The sequence below is a fragment of the Mobula birostris genome, chromosome 4, assembly GCF_030028105.1.
Source record: "Mobula birostris isolate sMobBir1 chromosome 4, sMobBir1.hap1, whole genome shotgun sequence".
Taxonomy (NCBI): domain Eukaryota; kingdom Metazoa; phylum Chordata; class Chondrichthyes; order Myliobatiformes; family Myliobatidae; genus Mobula; species Mobula birostris.
This window is the reverse complement of record NC_092373.1, coordinates 70839920-70864041: the sequence shown is the minus strand read 5'-3', so window position 1 is coordinate 70864041 and position 24122 is coordinate 70839920. Positions and strand designations below refer to the sequence as shown.

The window sequence follows — 24122 nt, the reverse complement described above, 5'->3', positions numbered from 1 at the left end:
TGAACATTTGAAACTTTCTGACTTATGTTGCATCTGATCATTTTATATGTCTTTTGTTTACTGTTGAGTTTAGGTAGTTCAATTTGCCAGGCCTGAGGGTTCAGAAGATTCTGTTCAAAATGCATTCCTCAGCCAATGATCATCTAGTGCTATTCTAAAGAGAGAAGACAATATTTTCCTTCTCAGAATGATGCACCATGAAAAGAGTTGGGACCAACAGCAACCTCAACTTCGGCTGATTATCCAACAAGCCCCACTCCTCCTCCTTGCCACGTGGCCCTGCAATATCCTTCCCTCAGTCCAGTCTCCTCAATAATGTTACTTCTGAATCTGCTTCCATCGTGCTCATTTTCTGATTATTATTTCCCCTATTATCTTGAGCTCACTTGCCGATTAATTTAAATCGGTGTCTTTTGATTATTGATCATTTTGCAGTTGGAAATGATTTATTTGCTCCATCAACGTTTTGAACACTTATTACATCACTATGTATGTAATCCTTCTTGAGGTAAATAGACCAACATTAACTGCACATACTATGTCCTTTGTGTTTGTCACCATGGACTTATCTGGGTTTTCCCTAGAATTTTGGCCAGTATTGCATCCAGGAGATAATCTCTTAAGAATTTCTTCTTCCTCTGCTCTTTGGCTCTTCCACATACCTCCTCTCAGCTTCTCACATTATCCCCCTTTTCACCCTCCCCACCTTTCTACTTTCCCTCTTCTCACCTGATCTCACTGAACACCAACCATGTTGTGCTCCTCCCCTTCCTCCACACTTTTATTCTGGCTCGTGCCCTCTTTCTGTGCAGACCTTATGAAGGGTCAATTGTTCATTTCTTTCCATAGATGTTGCCTGAGGTGTCGAGTTCCTCCAGCATTTTGTGTGCGTTGCTCCGGGTTTCCCACATCTGTAGGCTCTCTTGTGTTACTAAAACAACAGATCATTTGTCTCATAAATAGTTATTAAATTTTGCTTGGCATAATATTAATACTAGCTCCAGAATACAAAATGGTTTGATATTTTATCTCTCTTACAACACCAACTGCACTTTATTATTTCAAATTTTGTGTTGCCTTCATTATTAGTCTGGTCTGCATGTATCTCAAAATTCAGAGTAATTCTTATGATGCATAAAAACATTTACAAAATTTAGTGCATTATTAAAATATACGCCTTCATACCTTCCTGTCAAAGTATCAGATTGCTCCATCATCATCCCTGGGATTGATCTGTATACTGGCGGGTCAGAAATGCTAGAGATGGTATTAGACTGGTACACAATCAAAAGGAATTTCTGTGGGGATCTGCAACCTTGATACCAGATCTCATCAGGTCTTGTAATAGACTGTGAAATACAGCCCTCTGTGCAATCATCTCCCATTCTCCCTTGCCTACTGAATTAGTGTTGAAGATCACTCAGAAAAAAAGGTATAGAATAAGCTTTGAATAGCAGACTTCAGTGTCCCACAGCAAGAATAGGTGGTTGGCAGAATGGACTAAAGCAGGTGGTGAAAACAACACACACCCGCACCTATTCTTACCATTGTGTCCAAACATCTCCCACATCATTTGGCAGAAAACCATTGCCATTATCTCAACAGCACTTCCTACAACCTTTCTCTGTCCACCACATAAATACCTCTGGTAAGTACCTGCAATTCAACAGAACCAGCTTTGCACAATTGCTCCCTTGTATCTGGCAGTGATATATCTTTAGTAAATCCAGGGATACATGTGTCACAAATTAGCAACCTCTACCTTAAAGACAAATGACCCAGGCACAATGGCTCAGACTGGAGCACAGCAAGCCTTCTACATCCATTCAGTGGGAAAATTAAAGAATCACGTCTCTCTGGGATCAATCACATTCTCGGTAATGTCTGGTTCCATTGTATGAAAGCTAAAGTAGGGGCAACTATCTTTAGCCAGATGATTCATCTCTGCCTGCTCATGAGGTCCCTGCCAGTACAAATTCATTCACTCTGCATGATATTAAAAAATGGCTGGCCTCTCCGAACACAGCAAATGTTGAGGATCAGATCACCAATCTGGCTGCAGTGCAAACTCTTTGTGATCCAGAACCTGTTGCACTTCCGGCCGTGCCGGTTTTTCCATTTAGATACAACACTGGGACTTCTCTGAAAAAATAAATGTCCAGCTAATTAAAAAAAATCAAAACCAGACAACTGACAATTTGTAATTAACAAGTGACAGTGAGCTACTTATGGAGTGCAACACACACAAATTTCTGGAGAAACACAGCAGGCCAGGCTACTTACGGAATGCTCAGTTTGTTTTTTAATAGAACCACGTGATTCTATAAAAGCCTCCGATGGAATGTAGAAAGAAGATGAAAGTGATGATCCTGAACATAAAGGCAGCATTTGACTACGTGTGGCTTCAAGGGGTCCCGGTAAATGTTGTTGTTGTTGTTGTTGTTCGTCCATCGTACGTCGATGAGGACCTCGACACCATTATTGATGGTGTCGAGACTAGCGCATGACTTGGATTTAAGTGAGGGAGAGTTGCGCAGCGTCAGCCTCACTCTCTCTTCCCAATTCCCATCCGGATCCAGTGGCAAGACAGAGTCTAGACGGCTGGAAATGGGACTAGGCGCAGTGGATGACCAGGACGTATTCTGTGTCTTGTCCTGCTCTACACGTTCCACGACACTTGCAGAGACCGCCTTCTTGACCGTTGGACCTTCCATTGGTCTCGTCTGCTCAATCCGCCGGAGTCTGTCTTCACATGCTGGGATAGACAACTCCCTATCTCACCGAGGGTTTGAGACCCGTCAGCTACCCTCACCTGGTTTAGCCGGCTTGTTGAAGCCGTTGCCCGGGGTATGGCCGCTGTCGCATGCAAACAGCTACGGGGAGCCACAGGTCAGAGCTGAGTGCCAGGTGGGGACCAAAGGTGGACTAACCGCCTTGAAAAGGACGCGACATGTTACCCCACCAGCGGTGCTACCCCTCCCTGACACCCCATCCCCTGATGTTAGTTGGAAACAATACAGTACTCTCTATCAGTCACTGTACAAAGGTAATGGCTATTGTCTGAGGCCAAGCACTTTAGCAATTATATAGATTAAGTCACTGCAGGAATTCATCAGGGCTGTGTCCTTTGGTTCAACAAGCTCCTCTGTTTCATTAGTGACATTCCTTCTATCATAGGATTGAAATAAGAACGTTTGTTGACAGTTGTCAGTATTCAGCTTTATTTTCAACACCCCAGAAGCATTGCATCTTCACTTGCCTGAATATTATCCAGTGCTTGACTGGAGGCAGCAAATAACATGGACACCACACAAGTAGAAGGCAATGACTCTTTTCAACTTAAAGGCACCTCTGATCATTTCGTCATGGCATTATTAACGCAAATCCCCCATTTAAAACACGCTGGAAGAGATATATCAACCAGAAATTTATCCAGAGCTACACAAATACGTTGGGCCCACGTGCTCAACATTTTATTGAGCTGCTTATCTTATAACTTTTTATCGACCATTTGCAGGCAAAATACTAGATGCATGAAATGCTTACCACTTGCTGGATATGGGTAGCCCCAACAATACTCAGATATATTGAGGAGATCAAGGACAGAACAACTCTTCTAACCATCTATCAATATAATCCTTCACTTCCTCCTTTATAGGAACAATCTGATGTCAGTCCACATCACCTACAACGCCAGTCATTTAAAGCTTTTTGACACCACCTCCTAAAACAGCAAAATTCTAGCACCTGGAGAAATGAAGGCAGCGTGGGAAGTTGCTTCATGGTGATTTCGACAAAATCCTGCAATGTTTATTTAATACACAATGGACTAGAGTAGTTCAAAAATAAGAATACCCCCATCAAATTCTAAAACAGAATTAAGGCTGGACGTTAAATAAATGCTTTCTTACAAGTAATGTGCTAATCCCACAAGAAAGTGTAAAATGTAATTGGTTAGAATACATTTTTCAAGGACATGATAAAATATTAAATTTAGCAAGGAATAATTATTAGTGAGAACAAAACGTACGAATCCACTATTTCTACCAAATTGACACTAGCTATCACAATGGAACAAGTTATATGAATGTAGAAATTGGTTTTCAAAAACAAAGATCTTAGGTAAAATAGCTTCTTTCAAACACGAAAAAAATGGAATATGATTTTAAATATTCCATTAGCAGAAGGATGACATGAGGTACTAAACTAAATTGGCTGAGAACACAATGTAAATGAATTTTAATATTTATCAGATAATAGAGGGAATCAGGAAGAACCCAAGACATATTGGGGCATTAATTGTGGGGACTGAGTTCAAGAACCATGAGTTAATGTTGCAGCTTGATAAAACTCTGGTTAGACCACACTTTGAGTATTGTGTTTCATTCTGGTTGCCTCATTTTAGGAAAGATATGGAAACTTCTGTGACTGTGCAGAGGAGGTTTACCAGGATGCTGCCCAGATGGAGAACATATCTTATGAGGAAAGGTTGTGTAAACTAGGGCTCTTCTCTTTGGAGTGACAGATGATGAGAAGTGACTTGATAACATTGTACAAGATTATGAGAGGCAAAGTGTGGGCAGCCAGTAACTTTTTGCCAGGACAGCAATCGCCAATACTGGAGGACATCCATTTAAGGTGAGTGAAGGAAAGTTTAGGAGGAATGTCAGAGGAAGGCTTTTTACACAGTGGTGTGTTTCAGGAATACACTCCCAGGGGTGGTGGGAGAAGTGATACATAGGAACATTTAGAAGTGAGAAGTTCTCAGTTATTTCTTTATTTGCAGAGTTTATCTTCTTTTACATATTGGTTGCTTGTTCATCTTTGTCTGCTAATATATAGTTTATTCATAAATTCTATTGTATTTCATTTTTTCCTGTAAATGCCTGTAAGAAAATGAATCTCAGGGTAGTATTTGGTAACAATAGTTACTTTGATAATAAAATTACTTTGAACTTTGAAATAATAAATTCTAAAACTTTCAAATGAAATTTCAGAGTGCTGTGAATAATCCAGCAGACAAAACGCAAGGTGATATCAAAAAATCTGTGCTCACTTGGAACTTTATGTAACTAAACAGCACCTCATCCTAGTTACATAAGTGAGCTTATTTCATGTACGTGTCCATGTATCACCGGCTGACGTAATGTGTCTGGCGTATAAATGACGACACTTAACCATCCACTTGCTGACAAAGTTTTCTGTACTGGTATGTTGGACTTTCTCTCAGTTTCAGCCTTGGAAGCATGGCAGAGGAAGAGCTAACTGCACAAGTTTCTCCTTTACAGTGCTGCCCAATACTGATGTGTAGCAGTTATTGCAACACTTCACAGTGCCAATAATCTCTGACTGGGTGTGACAAGTGGCTGTAATGTATGCAACTGTACTAAGTGTGCCCAGAGCAGTTAAATTACATTCATTTTGATATTGAGTACTGAGTAATTGAGATTTTTAATACATTGGCAGTAGAAGTCCAGTGAATGGAAAAGTGGACGAACTACTGGTGCACATTTCAAACATGCTTTTGAAGATCAAACTCACTCAGCTTGAGAATTTGGATCATTAGACTTCTTCCTGTATTGGCTCCACGTCCTTAAAGCTACGCCTCAGAACAAGTTGCTTCCACAACCTGCAGCATACATGTCTGTACGATCATATCTTTCACCATTGCTTGCAGTTTATAGAAGTTTCACTTAGTCTTCTAATGCATTGTCAGAAATCCTTGATGTGTGCTTTGCAGGTCACTGCACGGAATCTACGCCTGCAAAATTTCCTCGAGTTACAATACACTTTCCATTTCAGAGATCTCATTGTCTGTGCATATGAAATGGTTTTCTTTTTACCTTAAATGTTGACAGCCCATTTCTCTCCATAAATGTTGCCTGACCCATCGAGTGCCTTCAGCATTTTGTTTGTTGTATTAAATACACTCACTACATCCAGTCCTTGCAGATGCCTGACAGTGCAGGGAACACTGTTTAGATGAACCAAGCACCTTAAACATCAGGGAGCACTGATTTACCAAACCACTTGCATTGCCATCATTCTGGAGTGTGAGCCTTTCTTCTATTTTCATGTGTGACACTATTTTAACTCCCATCACACACCCCTGCCTCATTTAACCACTGACTTAAAGTGTAAATTATAGCAACAATTCAATTGCCTACTTATTTTAATTATTTAGCCAAGGGAAAACAAACTTATGAAGAATAGATTTTAACAAGTTGATGCTGATACTGATATCTTCTGATAACCAGTGCAGTTAACTTCCTTTAAGTGAAAATACTTTTAAAGTTCAAATTATGATGGTGGAGTTATTATGAATAGATATGATGTCCAGGGAATAATGTTTCCTTCAGTACTTTGTTGCCCAGTCTCTGAATTTTAATTTTTGGCACCAAAAACAATGTAAACTTATAAAATAAAAATAGAAACAGCAATAATTAATTGAATCTCTTTCTGACCACTCTTCCCCTGTTCTAGCACTTCTGAATGGCAAAGTATTTAATGCAATGTTTGCTTTTATGAAACTAATTTCATATTGATGTTTGAGATGTTTAATTATTAAACATGGTCTGGTTATTTTCCATGGAGTGGTATTAAAAAGCTCACATGAATAATTATTTTGGTATAGAAACCTTAAAGCTATAAACCTGGAAAGGTGAATGATTGAATGGAAACCCAGTCAAATGAGAAGATTAAAACAGGAAAAAATGGGGCCATGATTATACCACCAAACATTACTACTGGCAGCACATTTCAAACTATAGACACATTTCATCATCTGAATAAGCCTGCCCAACACACTCCACAATCTACAAATCAAAACTTTGGGCAAACACCATGGGTGGTTTTGAGACACCTGGCTGAAGACCAGAAACTGTCAGTGTTGCTGCTCGAACAGACCTTGCTTTAGACAAAGGCATGGATACCCACAGCAGAAGTTGTTAAACTGGCTTTCTACTTGGCTTGATGTCAAAGAACTCATGGTACTAAAAGAACAAGCGACTTAACCTCAGTGGAGTTGTCTACTGTGTCCTGATTAATCCCTCAATCAACATTATTATAGCCTATTTCCCCCTTACTACCACAATACTATTTGTGGAATCTTTTAAGTATATTTTGACTGACCATATCCTTTAGCTGATTGTCTCAGTTGTATTTCACCATTCAGAGGGTGATTCCAGAATTCTTGAGAGTAACAAGAGATTTTAAGTAAATACATATATTTTTTTTCCCAATTACTTAATAACTGAGTTGCATTCACCTCAGCGGCCCCAATCAAAGAATAAAGACCAGATAGCCAAGACAATTTCTGACATCAAAAAAATAGCTTTCAGGGCAGGAAAACATGATACAAACTAGGCTGGGAAGCTTTTTTCTAGTAGAAATAAATCCTGCTGATACTAATACACCAGCTGAGGTAAACTCATGTGGAAATAAAAGGGTTTCCAATTTGGCACAGTTTGGTTCCATTGTTCAATCTGTGAATGCCCACTCTAAGCAAAAATAAGCTTTGTGAGTGCTTAAAGAACCTATTGAAGAAAATAGAGCCTATTTTGGTTTTCTCCTTCTGTATCAAAGGATGAAAGACTGATGGTACTAGAAAATACTCTTCTCAGTTTTGAATGATAAATGTCATTGTTAAACATTTTTATCACCTCCCTAACGACTTTAGTATTTTTCTACACCAGTGCTAATGTGCAAAGGAAAATGTTCAAGGCTGTTTACATATTTTTACCACAGTTGTTCAACCATTTAAAGTAGATAGTACTTAATGTAAACATGCTAAAAATAGTACATAAGGGAAATTAATGCACAAGTATTCAGCAATTTTGAAACTGTAGGAATTGATCTGATCGAAGTTAAATTTGTATGGCTGCATTTCAGCTGAACATGAAACTAAAGTTGTGGTTTTAAGCAAGATCACCCGATGGAAATGGGAGAAGTGGGAAAGGGCTGTGCAGGTGGGGGCTGATTGTCAAATATTGCTGCAGCTTGAGGGGGGGTGCTGGGATTGTTTCATTCCCATATACTGCCTTGATTCTGATGTTGTAGTAGCCACCAACTGTAGGAAACTGGGGATCAGAAGCTTAATTCAAAGATGAAAATGATGATTTGGTGATCCAGAACTACAATGCAGTTGTATGTTCTATTTGCAGGATGCACAAACCAACTTGGCAAGAGGCAGAGCAATTGTCAAATGAGACTAAGGGGCCAATGAACATTAAATTGTTGGCAGTCTTTACTGAGAGTGTGAAGGGGAAGAATGCTCTTAGTGGCAGCAAGGAACCCTCAGAGGTCTTACTTGTCTTTGTCATTCACTATCTCTAAGGAACAAAACACACAAGAAACAGTGGACCCCCTTCCTCTTCCTGCATTATTTTACCTTATGGTATGAACCTTCCCCTTGGACTAATTTCCAGTTCTCGTTCTGCCAGTGGACCTTGGCACTATTCCTGTCATCAGGGCCAGAGACAGATCTGCGATGGCTAGTAAACCATCACTGGGGTTGTTACCATAGAGATGCCTCTAGGCTGGGAAAGCTGTGTTGCTGAACAATAAGGGGGAAAGACAGCATCTTCCAATACATCCAAAAGGAGATAAGGAGAGTGGCTGTGGGATCCAGCAGTCCGTTAACATATTGACTAGTCTCTGCCAATCCCAGCAATAATCTCCACTCACCGAGTTGATCTGGGTGCAACTCTGATCTCCACTTCTACACTTGCCATCCAATTCCAGTCCTTACAGGTAGCTTCTCTACGTTGAGCCATGGATTCTTCACGGCAGGACGGCTGGCAGACGGCAGGGCTTTGTGCCAGTTTTAAAATACAGCAGCATGGAGCCTAACACAAGTAAAGCCCTACCTTCCTTTAAGTACATCTACAAGAAACACTGGCACAAGAAAGCAGCATCTATCATCAAGGACCCTACTATCCAGCCATGCTCTCTTTTTGCTGCTGCCATCAGGAAGGAGGTCCCACACTACAATTATCCATCAAACATTAGGCTCTAGAACCAGTGTGGATAAATTCACTCACCCCATCACTGATCTAATTCCACAACCCGTGCACTCACTTTCAAGGGAAATACAACTCATGCTCTAAGTATTATTTCTTATTTTTGTATTTGCACAATTTGCCCTCTTTTATGCATTTGTTGTCTGTCAGTCTTTATGTGTAGTGACATTCTTTATAGGTACTTTGCACTTTAAAGCAAAGTGGATGTCTTTAAGTTATAGAGGACACTCGCCTAAGTGTTCAGACTCTTAAAATCAAGAGCGCAATAATGAATCAGTGCTCTACGGGTTGGTCCACAGGGGGATACCAATGCATTAGCAACAAGAGAAAATCTGCAGATGCTGGAAATCTGAGCAACATATATAAAATGCTGGAGGAACTCAGCAGGCCAAGTAGCATCTATGAAAAAGAGTACAGTCGGCTAAGGACTGTCGAAGGATTTCGACCAGAAACGTTGACTGTACTCTTTTCCATAGATGCTGCCTGGCCTGCTGAATTCCTCCAGCATTTTGTGTGCGTTACCAATGCATTAGAGTGGTTTGTGCTGGAACATGTATTACATCTTGGTAAACATACATTTTCCATATGCAATTTGATGTTTTCAGAATGACCCAATTGTTCGGGCATATTTTGGACTAATAGTAAATATTATATTTAGATATATAGCAAATATTAACCACAGCAACCAAACTTTAAACCTGAACATGGATTGTTGATTAAATTTAAAATGCAGCCCCAGACAATAGTTTCCTAGAACTGTGGATATCAGTTAATTAAAAAACCAGACAATGCAGATTAACATTCATTTTGGGTGTTGGAGTGTGGGTGCAAAGAAGAAGGTTTGAAAATTAAATGTAATACAACACATTTGGATACATTGCAACTATAGAATTGTTGTTTGACATTTAGCATATAAAATGTCATGTAATATTGGGTCAATCAGGCCTCTTCCTCCAAAAGGTTATCAATATGATACCTGCCGCTCATTTTTGTTAAATAAAACACTTCTATATCCACTAATTTCAGTGTCTCTCTGGCGTCTTGGTTCACGTTACAACAGCAAGAATAGTTGAATTGGCTCAGAAGTAAGAAAAATTATCAAACTAATGTCAACTACATTTAGAGAATCAGTCATAAATCTTAATTCCACTAATAGTCACACCCTTGCTGCATCAACTTATCAAGTATCAAACCAAACATTCTTCCTTCCACAATAGTTTTAATAGAATAGACAACAATAAAGTGATGCTGCCCTAAAGGGAATTTTAAAACTCCAGCTCTATAACTTTACTTTATGATGATGCATTTTTGTAATGTTACTATTTTAAACTTTTTTCCTTGCTGTTTATTTAGTTCATTCATGCTTGACCAAAATCTGTAATGTCGATAAGGGCTGTATTTTTCACTTGATGAACCAACTTGAGACTTTAAAAGCCAAATATGAAACATAGAAACATAGAAAATAGGTGCAGGAGTAGGCCATTCGGCCCTTCGAGCCTGCACCGCCATTTATTATGATCATGGCTGATCATCCAACTCAGAACCCCGCCCCAGCCTTCCCTCCATACCCCCTGACCCCCGTAGCCACAAGGGCCATATCTAACTCCCTCTTAAATATAGCCAATGAACTGGCCTCAACTGTTTCCTGTGGCAGAGAATTCCACAGATTCACCACTCGCTGTGTGAAGAAGTTTTTCCTAATCTCGGTCCTAAAAGGCTTCCCCTCTATCCTCAAACTGTGGCCCCTCGTTCTGGACTTCCCTAACATCGGGAACAATCTTCCTGCATCTAGCCTGTCCAATCCCTTTAGGATCTTATACGTTTCAATCAGATCCCCCCTCAATCTTCTAAATTCCAACGAGTACAAGCCCAGTTCATCCAGTCTTTCTTCATATGAAAGTCCTGCCATCCCAGGAATCAATCTGGTGAACCTTCTATGTACTCCCTCTATGGCAAGGATGTCTTTCCTCAGATTAGAGGAACTAAACTGCACACAATACTCCAGGTGTGGTCTCACCAAGGCCTTGTACAACTGCAGTAGTACCTCCCTGCTCCTGTACTCGAATCCTCTCGCTATAAATGCCAGCATACCATTCGCCTTTTTCACCGCCTGCTGTACCTGCATGCCCACTTTCAATGACTGGTGTATAATGACACTCAAGTCTCGTTGCACCTCCCCTTTTCCTAATAGGCCACCATTCAGATAATGATCTGTTTTCCTATTTTTGCCACCAAAGTGGATAACTTCACATTTATCCACATTAAATTGCATCTGCCATGAATTTGCCCACTCACCCAACCTATCCAAGTCACCCTGCATCCTCTTAGCATCCTCCTCACAGCTAACACTGCCACCCAGCTTCGTGTCATCCGCAAACTTGGAGATGCTGCATTTAATTCCCTCATCCAAGTTATTAATATATATTGTAAACAACTGGGGTCCCAGCACTGAGCCTTGCGGTACCCCACTAGTCACCGCCTGCCATTCTGAAAAGGTCCCATTTATTCCCACTCTTTGCTTCCTGTCTGCTAACCAATTCTCCACCCACACCAATACCTTACCCCCAATACCGTGTGCTTTAAGTTTGCACACTAATCTCCTGTGTGGGACCTTGTCAAAAGCCTTTTGAAAATCCAAATATACCACATCCACTGGTTCTCCCCTATCCACTCTACTAGTTACATCCTCAAAAAATTCTATGAGATTCGTCAGACATGATTTTCCCTTCACAAATCCATGCTGACTTTGTCCGATCATTTCACCGCTTTCCAAATGTGCTGTTATCACATCCTTGATAACTAACTCCAGCAGTTTCCCCACCACCGACATTAGGCTAACTGGTCTATAATTCCCCGGTTTCTCTCTCCCTCCTTTTTTAAAAAGTGGAGTTACATTAGCCACCCTCCAATCCTCAGGAACTAGTTCAGAATCTAACGAGTTTTGAAAAATTATCACTAATGCATCCACTATTTCTTGGGCTACTTCCTTAAGCACTCTAGGATGCAGACCATCTGGCCCTGGGGATTTATCTGCCTTCAATCCCTTCAATTTACCTAACACCACTTCCCTACTAACATGTATTTCGCTCAGTTCCTCTATCTCACTGGACCCTCTGTCCCCTACTATTTCTGGAAGATTATTTATGTCCTCCTTAGTGAAGACAGAACCAAAGTAATTATTCAATTGGTCTGCCATGTCCTTGCTCCCCATAATCAATTCACCCGTTTCTGTCTGCAGGGGACCTACATTTGTCTTTACCAGTCTTTTCCTTTTTACATATCTATAAAAGCTTTTACAGTCCATTTTTATGTTCCCTGCCAGTTTTCTCTCATAATCTTTTTTCCCCTTCCTAATTAAGCCCTTTGTCCTCCTCTGCTGAACTCTGAATTTCTCCCAGTCCTCAGGTGAGCCACTTTCTCTGGCTAATTTGTATGCTTCTTCTTTGGAATTGATACTATCCCTAATTTCTCTTGTCAGCCACGGGTGCACTACCTTCCTTGATTTATTCTTTTGCCAAACTGGGATGAACAATTGTTGTAGTTCATCCATGCAACCTTTAAATGCTTGCCATTGCATATCCACTGTCAATCCTTTAAGTGTCATTTGCCAGTCTATCTTAGCTAATTCACGTCTCATACCTTCAAAGTTACCCCTCTATTCTATTCCATGTATTCCTCATGGAAGGTTCTCAATCTTGGTGGGACTGCTGCTATCAAACAAGGTTTGTTGAACTTTTCTTTGTACATGCAGTTTAGTGTAGTGGTAGGGTTTGTTAATGTAGGAACAAAAATATATAGAGAGAAAAAGAAAGGATAAAGCTGAGGCAAAATAGAAAAAATAAACAAAAGTGAAGATTGAAAATAGATAACTCATTAGAAAACAGCATAAAATAGAAGTTTTTGAATGCAGACTAAATAGTGAGTACATTTACTAAATTTATAAACAGCATATTATTTCCTGTTCTTTACTATTCTTTGAAATATTGACAAGAAATACTATTTTTTGAACATTTTTCTAATGACTATTTTAACTCATTCCTGTTCAATTACAATTTTTAATGTGACAATATGAAGTACACAAAAATTAATGAACAAAATGCATAATTTAACAGGTCAATGCTTTCAGCAATTCCACGCTTCATAAATATGAGACCTATTTATGGAGACTCAAAAATTAAACATCTTAATGAGCCAATCTCTGACATAGATGCCCAATACTACATTATGTTATTTCAGACTCACTTTTCCTTAACACAGACAAGAGATAATTTGTGTAGCTTGGAAGGTGGTGATAGATCAGTATTATGAAAAGAAAGTATAAAGATCAAGCTTAGCATTCAAATAAGAAAGCCCAATCTTTCTTTGGTAGCTCTTTTGCGCAGGCTAAATTAATAGCTATAATGTTTAATGATTTCAAGTCATTTCAGTGTAAATACTGTATAAATTATACACGCACATTTATTTTTAACATTGTTGAAATAAACTCCACCTCAACTCATCAGCTGATTATCAATGCCAATACTACCACTAGGTGACTATCCTAATGTAGTCATATTCATGGTCATCTTCCTTTATGCTCAGAGACCTGAAATCATGCAAATCTCTGCTGCCCATAACCACGCTTACACCAAGTCCTTTACTGCTGTATTTACAGATCTGCATTATCTCCTAGTTGAACGGAGCTCCATTTTAACAATTCTACTTCTTGGCTGTACCTTCCCTATTGGTGATATTTCTTCTGGCATTATAACCCTCCAGAGATATCAGGATTCCTTCAACTCTGGCTTCATGTTAATTCCCATTTGCAATTGCTTCAGCATTGATGGCTGCAACTTCCTCTGCCATGGCCTTGAAATTTGGAATTCATTTCCTTATCCTTTCCCTCTCTACACCTATTTTTAGGGCTACTACTTTAAGAAAGCCTTTGGCAGCTACTTCCCTTTCAGTTTGGCACAACCTTAATCGCTTTTGTTTGATTGTGTTCTGCCAAGTGCCACAGGATGATTTGTGCATTCTAAAGATGTTCACATAAATTGACAAGCTTCCCAGATCAAAAGGTAACAACAATTTCCACCTACTCTACAAGTTTAACATTGTACTATCACATTTGTGACCATCATACTTAATTCCTAAACACCTCAGAGCAATTGAATCAGAATCAGAATAAATATTTTTTTAAAAACAAAGGTTTATTTGCCAAGACAAATACATCAATGTTGCACTTACACAACATGGAAACTGCATTCACCAATTTAAATATAAACACACTCTCACACGCGCACACACACACACACACGCTCACTCACACACACACACACACACACACACACACAAAGGTATACAAACTTGTTGTTAACAAGTTTATCATTGCAACATCAAATTAGTATATAACTAATGCAACTTCTCCATGCAAACCTCAGTGTCTTTTTAAATCATTGGGGACAGAGATGGTGCTGTTTAATAGAGCAAGAGTAGAATTGTGATCACCTCCATTTAAAGAACAGGAAAATACACTTTTGGCTCTTCTTTAATAAATTTAAAAAGCACAACAAGATATTAAATAAAAAAACTGTAAGATAACCGGAATGTTTCTGAGAGAAAAAAGATACAAAAGACAATAAAGTTTTTAAACTGTAGTACAGTATAACAATATTCAAAGGCAATTATAGAAAATTAACTATATCCCTGTGCTCATTTATTTCCATTGTTTTACAACACAAGAATATCTGTTCATTCTTAGTATTTATCACTGAGATAAAAGAAATGTTAGAAATCTGACACAAAAACAGAAAATTTCATCCTTACAAAAAGTTCTTAATAAAGCTTTAACAACTTAATTTTGGTGTCATTTCCAGTATTTTCATTCACATTTCCCACTGATATCTGCTCTATTACCTATTAAGAAGCAGCACAGTTTTAATTTGTTTTGTTAGATAAAAATACATGGTGTAATTTAGTTTGGGAAAAAGTTTTTAGAAGTATTTTCCTCTTCTGAGCATGTCTAGTGACAACATTTCACTTGCTGCTTTTCTCTGATAGCACCATCTCTTTACCTTGATGCCAACTACAGTCTCTAGTCATAGCTGTGAAAGTTTAACCCCAACCCAAATTTTAATCCTTGTCCCCAAATTACCCCAACAATCAATCTTAACCAGTAACCTTAACTCATATTTTGAGTTTAACATTTATTACTAATCATACAGTCATTTGTATGATGCAGGGCCAGCTGCTTATCAATAATCATTGTGCCATCATTAATGATAATGATTGACCAGATTGTCAATAGCCAATCCATATTATTTTTAAATGCTCCTAATGGTACAAATCTTGGTAGAAATTCTGTTCACCTCCAGTTTCCCAAAAAAAAAAACAAAAAAACAAATGCAGGCATCTTATAAGAAATGGGATCTAGTAAAGGAGAGGAATTGAGATGGAAAAGAGTTGGGACAAGCATAGAAAGGTGAAGTGAGGATCAGAGAGGTAGATGGACCAATGCTTGCTGTGGAAAAGATGTGAAAATATGCTTTGTGATTACTTCAAATGGATTACTGCCTTTATTAAAACAGTGGTGAAAGCTTTTGTCAAAAAACAAATCGCACAGCTTGGCTTCATTTGATGTATTTTCAATAATTTAACTGCATGGTTCACAACACTAATTATCATATTCCTTCAATGTAAATCATTTTCCTAAAAGAGAAATATTACTGCAGTAGACATAACTCCTGTTCATCTGGAATGATCAATTTCTGGTGCTACTAGGTGCAAACAAGGGACTATTCACAGCAAAAGTCAAAACAATTAGAAAATAGGCAACAGGTATGTCTATAGTTACTAAGCAACACTGAGAATAAGTCAGTTCAAAGATGCACTGTACAATTACTCAGTTATGAAAATCATATTAGATTTTCAATAACTAGTAAGGTTATATAAACAATCAAATTTAAGTATGATAAAATTAAAGGTGAAGATTTTGAATTCTAAACTGAATGCTCTAGGGCATCAACAGATATACAGTACGGAGCAAGTGGCCAAGTGGACCTAATATAAAGGATCAACAATGATACGCAAATGTCCTTGAGAAGCCTGCACCTGTTTTACTTCTTCTAATTCGTTGGTTCACCTTAACTATTGGCAGCGCTTCTGTCAGCACTGCCAGCACTTCACCAGCAGCAAGTCCATATTTCCATACATGAGCTGCCAAATATACTGTAGAAGCTGTGGACATACATATTTGGAAAGCCCATTTTGTCAGTTTACTCTCCTGCAGAGGTGGAGACCAGTGGTGCTGTAGTTCTGGGGCATTACACTAAGGAGATTGTATCATCAATCCTGCACCAGGTTAGATCATGTTGCAGTTTCTGAGATTACTTCCATTTCATTGAGGATAAGATCAGGAGGCAACAGGAACAGCAGTTACTTTTGTAAAATTACTTTCTCTTAAGTAATTTTTAACTGTAAGTGATTTTAAGCAGAGTTACTTACTTTTATTTCTTCTGTTCTTGTTTTTAAGTTAACCACTTAATTTTATTTCATTAGTTTTTAAATGTCTCTGAGTAACAAGGGAAGGGACCACACCACTCTAGAATGTTTCAGGCCTGCGACATCGATATTTAACATCCAGACCAGACCAGACCAGTCCATGCATTGGGGGTGGGGGGCAGAGGGCAGAGGGCAAGTCTGGGCAGTGATGTGCAGACAGGCAAGATGTGGCTCATTATATTTGAATAATAAAATCTTTACTCTATCCCTTATGTGTTAGTTGATCTGTTGGCCATTGTGCAACTTAGGTGAAGAGTAAGCAGCAATAAATAGAAAGCTCTCCTAAAAAAATATGAACTGTTTTCTTCAAAAAAAAAGATTATTTTAAAACATGTTGGATCTGACGCTTTTAGAAATAACTACAAACTTCTGACTGTTCTATGAATGTACGCGATTAAAGTGACCATAGCAAGTTGAAAGAATATTGACATTGCAAGCTAGATGGCACAGTGCCACAGTGTACTGGAATAACAAGGGACTGCACCACAAAGTAGCAGGAGAGTTTACACTTGGAATTTCCACTGAGTGAGTTGCAAATCTCTAACATGTTGTTGCATGGAGGGAGATGGGGATGGGGATGGTATATAGTGGAGGTTCTGTACTTACATAGCAGAAGGAATTGAAAATCAAATTGGAGGAAAAACTGGAAAGGCTTCAACTGTACAGACCCTAGTGACTAACTCTGTAGGCACACTAACAGAAGTAGATTGAACAATTAACTCCCCTCCCAACTGTTGGCGGTATACGGAGAACCAGAAATAACAAGGAGGTATTTAAAAATAAATTGGAATGGGTGCAGGTTGGCAGGCTGGCAGGTCAGGGTGCAGAGGAGATGAAACCACAACATTCTTATATTTGTGAACAATACCAGATCACACGTACTGTATGAGAAGATACACAAAGCTTTCAGAATCCATGTACAAGCAAATGACTTACTACATATTTAGCAAATACATATAGTATGTATGAATTCTGCAGTTCTCCTTCCACAGTTGCAGAGGATAGCACATTACTAATCACATGTTAGTCAAAGATCTTGGAACTTAAACACCATATATACAATAATTAAGGGAGGGAGTAAACAATTAATGATCCAATATTTAAAAAATAGACTATCACATATGATTATTTCAGTAAGGGATCTACAAGTTTAGCACAATTGACTAGGAAAAGACCCTCAATAAAGAACTGAACCATGAAACAAAGAACTCCCTAAAAGAATGTGAAAATATCAGGGAATGACTCCTTTGATTGAAAAGGTTCCATACAAACAAAGAGATACAACATCCCAAAGGCATTGCTTGCTGCTTAGAATCAGATTCTTGATGGAGTTTAATGTAGTTAGGTGTTGGATGCTGATTAGTAACCCATTCACACCAAATACCAAAATATTTTTCATTTTAAAATGTTTGCATTGGTACTCAGTTCCAGAGGTGTAATCGTTTGATCAAAATCATACTGTAATTATGAAACATCAGACTTCAATTAATCCTCTGTTCTACATGATTAGCAGAAAATTTAACTGTTCTGTCATCTGATAAGACAATCATATAACATTATAGTTTAGTTTTGGAGATCCATTGGTATAAGTACATTATGTTGGGCATTTTGTGCATACTCATCAGAAATAACGGAGGCTTGAATGCCCAAGCTGGGGTTCTGCATCATAAATGTACAACAGGAAAGTGCTTATCCTATTTGCAGGCAGACAATGTTTTGGCCAATGTGGTTAAGGTAGTATTTTTCTAACTGAAACATCATCGCTACCTCAAAACAGCATTGTTGTCAACAGAAACTGGGGTGTTTCAACAGCACTTTGAATATATCTGGATATAACATTTCCATGTTAGGTAAAAATATTACTATTTGTGGTGCAGAATAATAAATTATTGGTTATACCCTTACAGTAAAATTATAATGAATAGGGTGAAAAAAATGGCTTTCTCTCTGCTTCCCCATTGAAGGAATTTTGCAAAGGGATTAAGGTGGTGTGGATATCTTGAAAATAATCCTCTCCCAAATTCCTACCCTAACCTGTTAAATGTGCTTTCTATACGAAAATTAATGTAAATTTTAAACAAGTGGTATCAAATCAAAAGTGGACCAAAATAAATTGATATCAATTATAATTAGTTGCCACAATTAATTTCATGTGTTTTTCTCTCATTATCACCATCCCTCTGTTTCATAGGTTATATTTCTGGTCTGTCTTCAAATATATAGAATTAGATCTTCATTTCAGTTTCCTTTAAAATATTTCACTTGATAGTGAATAGTTTGTTAAATGTTTGGTATGTTCAAAGTGGTCTTTTGACAGCAGACAATTTGGGAACATATTAGGAAAGCAGCTTCCATTTGATAAGACCACTGAATACACAGGCAAATGTCAAAAATAAAAATGGATGGTTATTATTGTAAGATGAAGGTCATTATAGTTCTATTATAATCGTTCAGACAGAATTTATCAAATGAATTGTTACCATGGTTATGTTTCAAAATTAATGGCAGTACCAGCCAGTCCTTTAAATCTTTATAGATCTGAGACAGCACCAAATGTCAAACAGACTGCTCATCATTAGTACTCAATGATTATACTCTCTCTACTAGATTTTTATTTTTGATTTTACATTCTTAAATATAGTATCAGGAATATACTGATTAATTTGCTTCATGTCTCAACAAATTTCACATTTGCTCAGATTTGCCAAAATTAAGCAAAATTTTCTGGTTTGCTTTGATGCTTGTTAAGGCTTTGGGCATTTCAGACTGTTACCTCCTGACAAGTTGGCAAGTCAGAAAAAATGTCACAGTTATATTTGGAAACAGGATTCATCTGAAGGCCAATCCATCTATATTGTGCTAGTTTTACCTTGGAATGTATAGGACAAAGCTACTTAACTATTCGGCAGTAAATAGCTGGTTACATTGTTATTCAGACTTTGATAGCAATCAATGCACCTATTCGAGTAATTAGGGCAACTTACAGACAAAATAAAAACAACCATGGTTATAAGCAGAGATTAATAAATAATATCTGACACTGGAGAAGATATGGCTGACAAGAACAAAGTTAAGCTGGATCTTCAGTTAGTCTTCTTTCTCCTCAGGTGCAGAAATAAACTGGAAGAAAGGGAGAAAAGGCACGTGAAGATATTTGAACTAGAGAAATTTGATACACTTCATTTAGTAATTGACATTTTTGATAATGCTGCTCTGCTTTTCACTTCTGATCTAGCACTTTTCAAGCACAAATTTGAACAGGCTGAGTAGCAAGTAGCTATAGGGTGTGAATAATGAGCACAGCGCCTTCTCCAGGGCACAAGGTAAATTACACTGACATTGCTACCTGTCATATCCAATGGGTTGAAATGAATAGTAAAGGCAAAAAGTGGCCACTTAAAGACAGCCAAATTATGGTCAAGGAAGAAATTTTGTCAAGTCCATGGGATGAACGCTACCAATCAGATCACTTAAAAGGGAAATCAAGAAAAAAGCCAGCAGGTATGCCACAGAGTTATTTACACTGCAAGTCTTTCTGATCACTTTCATTTTTAACATTCTTCCATCCTGGGTATCTCATTTTTACTCCTGCCAGCCATTGTGCTTACCTTCCTTCCTGATGAGTACTAATTATGGTAAGATGATTGCAATTTGTACCTGCAGGAAATGCCAGTTCAGAAAAAGTAACAAACTGAAGTGAAGAGTCAGAGAAAAGGTGCCTATGTCAACCAAGAATCTGAGATAGAAGGAGCTGTGAGAGGTAAGGTTAGATATGGCCAGATAAAGTACTGTCTTTCCTTCCAAGTTATTATCAGACACTATGCTCTGGTCAACATTACCTTGTTAAGCCTCTAATTTTCTTTATTTTTAAAGACACTGAAAAGATTCTCCCAAATCTACTTTTATACCCTCTTATGCAGGTGTCTTCCCCTTCAATAACCCCAAATTACTCTCCATTGCTCCAGAAAGTCAACTGCCTCCCATTGTTCCTTGTTTTTCAAAATCTCATAACCTCTCACTGCCTCTTTCTTCCACTGCTCCCACCAGAGAAATTCCTATGAAACTTTCCACATTTCATTGCCTCTATTGACTACCCTCACATCAGAAAACCACAGCCACATTTCTTCCATCTTTGACAAGCATAATTGCAGATCTCAGTGCTGCCAGAACTCTTTCCCACTTTGATGGGAAAATCAAAGAATCTTCTCTATGTTACTGACACATCTCAAATTCATAAAATAAGGAACCAAAATAAGAAAGACCGTTAGCCCTTTGTGCCTTCCCCAACATTCAATAATATCATGTCTCATCTTTTACTGCAGTGCTACTGTTCAGCACTAACCCATATCCCTCAATTCCCTTAATACCTAAAGATCTATCTTGAATACTGCCAGTGATTAAGTCCCCACGCTCGCCACGGGTAATTGATTATAAAGACTTCCACCATTAGGGTGATGAAATGCCTTCTTTCTAGCATGAATAGTTAATCCCTTATTTCAGTCTGTGATTACAGGTCCTAGGCATCTGCTTCAAGGGAAACATTAGTTCTCCCACTTCATGTCAAGCCTTTCTATCATCCCTGATAATCACCAGAGCTCCTAACATCAGAGTAAATGGTCCCACTTTATTACTTCTGAGTATTCTCTAGTTCTTTGCAATTAGGAACAATTTCCTTGTCATTCCCTAGAGCAATTTTGCTCAAAGAAAGTACATTTCCAACAAAAATATCAGTCCCTTTTTAATCGAACTTGTCAGAATTATTGGTGCACACCAATGATGCATTAGAAGCTAGGAAATCACACTATATGATAAAAATGATAAATATGTGCCAGCAAACAACCAGAAAATGCTGTTACATGAAACACTTTGGAGGTTGAGCTGATTGCAGGGAAAAATATGTCACATCAGATTCAGAATCTGTGGTAATTAGTGTAAAGCATGCAAAGTTATCATGTATTCCTGTAAAGGTACTCACTTATGATAACGATGATAATGAATGCACATATTGCTCCAAGTATAATCATCATCTGCAAGCATAACAAGAGAGAAATTATTTGCAGTATAAATAAACTGATGGTTCCCTGTAAGGTTATATAAAGCTACATATGGATAATGTGCCTGACTTTCCACATACAACTGTACATAAAATCATTCGTTATTCAGACATACTGATATGACAAGTAAAGCTAAATAACCACGGTTTGAATACTGTTGTGGGCTGGTGAAAAGTCCATTGGTTCCATGTAATCAGAATGTTGCAGTGGTCAGTACAAAGGTGCCAGGTAGCAGGGTAGCAGAAGAGCGCAGTCTGTCTGTTCATGGCCAATAATTTTCTCCCCACTCTAGTTTCATGCAGAAGTAGGCTTTGCTGCTGAGATTGTTGATTATTTATTTATTCAGGTACGGTGCGGATTAGGCTCTTCAGGCCTTTTGAGCCGCACCACCCAGCAACCCCCGATTTAAACCTAATCACTGGACAATTTATAATGATCAATTAACCTACCAGCCTGTAGGCCTTTGGACTGTGGGCGGAAACCAGAGCACCTGGAGGAAACCCATGCAATTACCAGAAGAACTTACAAACTCAGCAACAGCAGGAATTGAACCCCGGTTGCCCGTACGGTAAAGCGTTGTGCTAACCATTGCACTACCATGGGACCCTATGTTATGTTCCACAGAATCCCCTTGATATTCCTCTTAATCTATTCCTGTCTTTGCCTTAAAAGTTAGCCTTACAAACTCCTATTGATGTTGGTAATTTTTTTGTATTGTATGTACTTTACCCTCTGGGTAAAGAAGTGCTCCTAAGTTCTCTCAGATTAATGATCAATTCATTTTTTATGGGGCATTTTTATAGTTCTGTTCTCTTCCAAACGTGAAAACATCTTGATGAACCCCTCATAATCATTATATCATTGATCCCTCACATAATAGGACAAAAATGAACCATAAGCCATCTAGAATTTAATAGGTACATTCCTTTGATTCTTTTATCAACATTTTCTTCACTGCTTCTACATATATTTTGTTTATAATACATCCCAACCCAGCACAATTTCACATCTCCTTTCAAGACTTAAATGACAAACGCTCCACTAACTTCTCAACATTTTCAGTGAAAATTTTAAAAAATGCAGATGCTGAAAATCTGAAATAAGAACTAAAAATGCTGAAAACACAATCTGCAGGTCAGGCAGCTTGTGTGCAAAGAGAAACTGAGTTAACATTTCAGATCAAAGATCCTTCAATGGAACTGGGAAAGAGCAAAACAATTTAGTCTTATATTTTACTGAGGTTATAACCATATATAACATATAACCATATAACAATTACAGCACGGAAACAGGCCATCTTGGCCCTTCTAGTCCGTGCCGAACTCTTACTCTCACCTAGTCCCAGCGACCTGCACTCAGCCCATAACCCTCCATTCCTTTCCTGTCCATATAGTTGTCCAATTTAACTTTAAACGACAACATTGATCCTGCCTCAACCACTTCTGCTGGAAGCTCGTTCCACACAGATACCACTCTCTGAGTAAAGAAGTTCCCCCTCATGTTACCCCTAAACTTTTGCCCTTTAACTCTCAACTCATGTCCTCTTGTTTGAATCTCCCCCACTCTCAATGGAAAAAGCCTATCCACACCAACTCTATCTATCCCCCTCATAATTTTAAATACCTCTATCAAGTTCCCCCCTCAACCTTCTATGTTCCAAAGAATAAAGACCCAACTTGTTCAACCTTTCTCTGTAACTTAGGTGATGAAACCCAGGTAACAGTCTAGCAAATCTTCTCTGTACTCTTTTGTTGACATCTTTCCTATAATTTGGTGACCAAAACTGTACACAATACTCCAAATGTGGCCTCACCAATGCCTAGTACAATTTCAACATTACATCCCAAAGGTTGGAGGAAGAATTAATGGAAAGAAGGAAATTATTCTGATTAGGGGAAACCAAGTTGCCAAGGAGATATATTGTGGATGGTCTTGGTCTGTCAGAGATATTCATATCAATCCCTTCCCGACTTCTCCACAAAGTAAAACTAATTTTGTTTTCTCTTTCCCAGTTCCGATAGTCTTCAACCATGTGTCTTTCCTTTGCTGCTGCCTGACCTGTTGACTCTTTTCCTTTACTGTTCTTACTCCTGAAATATCTGGGTGGACGTAGCATAGTAGTTAGAATAATGCTTTACAGCATCAGTGATTGTTCGGGGTTCAATTCCTGCCCCTGTATGTAAGGAGTTTATACATTCTGAATTGAATTGTATTTACTTTATTTCTTACATCCTTCATTACATGAGGAGTAAAAATCTCCATGTTACGTCTCTGTCTAAATGTGCAATTTACAATTTATAGTATAATAAATAGTACGTACAACCGGACAGTCAACATAGAAATACAATTGTATCAGCATGAATTAATCAGTCTGATGGCCTAGTGGAAGAAGCTGTCCCAGAGCTTGTTGATCCTGGCTTTTATGCTGTGGTACTATTTCCCGGATGTCCTGAATAGTGGGAAGTACGCATCTACAGATGCACTTGTCTGTTCGCACCACTCTCTGCAA

General features: G+C 38.4%; 1 protein-coding gene across 1 annotated transcript in view; it reads right to left on the bottom strand.

The window, feature by feature from the left end:
* Nucleotides 1-14218: 14218 nt before the first annotated feature.
* Nucleotides 14219-24122, bottom strand: part of vamp2 (vesicle-associated membrane protein 2) — a 114553-nt gene continuing 104649 nt past the window's right edge. The window contains exons 4-5 of the mRNA XM_072255506.1: nt 21535-21586; nt 14219-19679 (exon numbers count right to left, since the gene is read on the bottom strand). Coding sequence (XP_072111607.1) covers nt 19663-19679; nt 21535-21586 — 69 coding nt within the window. The 3' untranslated portion in view covers nt 14219-19662. The remainder of the gene's footprint in view (nt 19680-21534; nt 21587-24122) is intronic.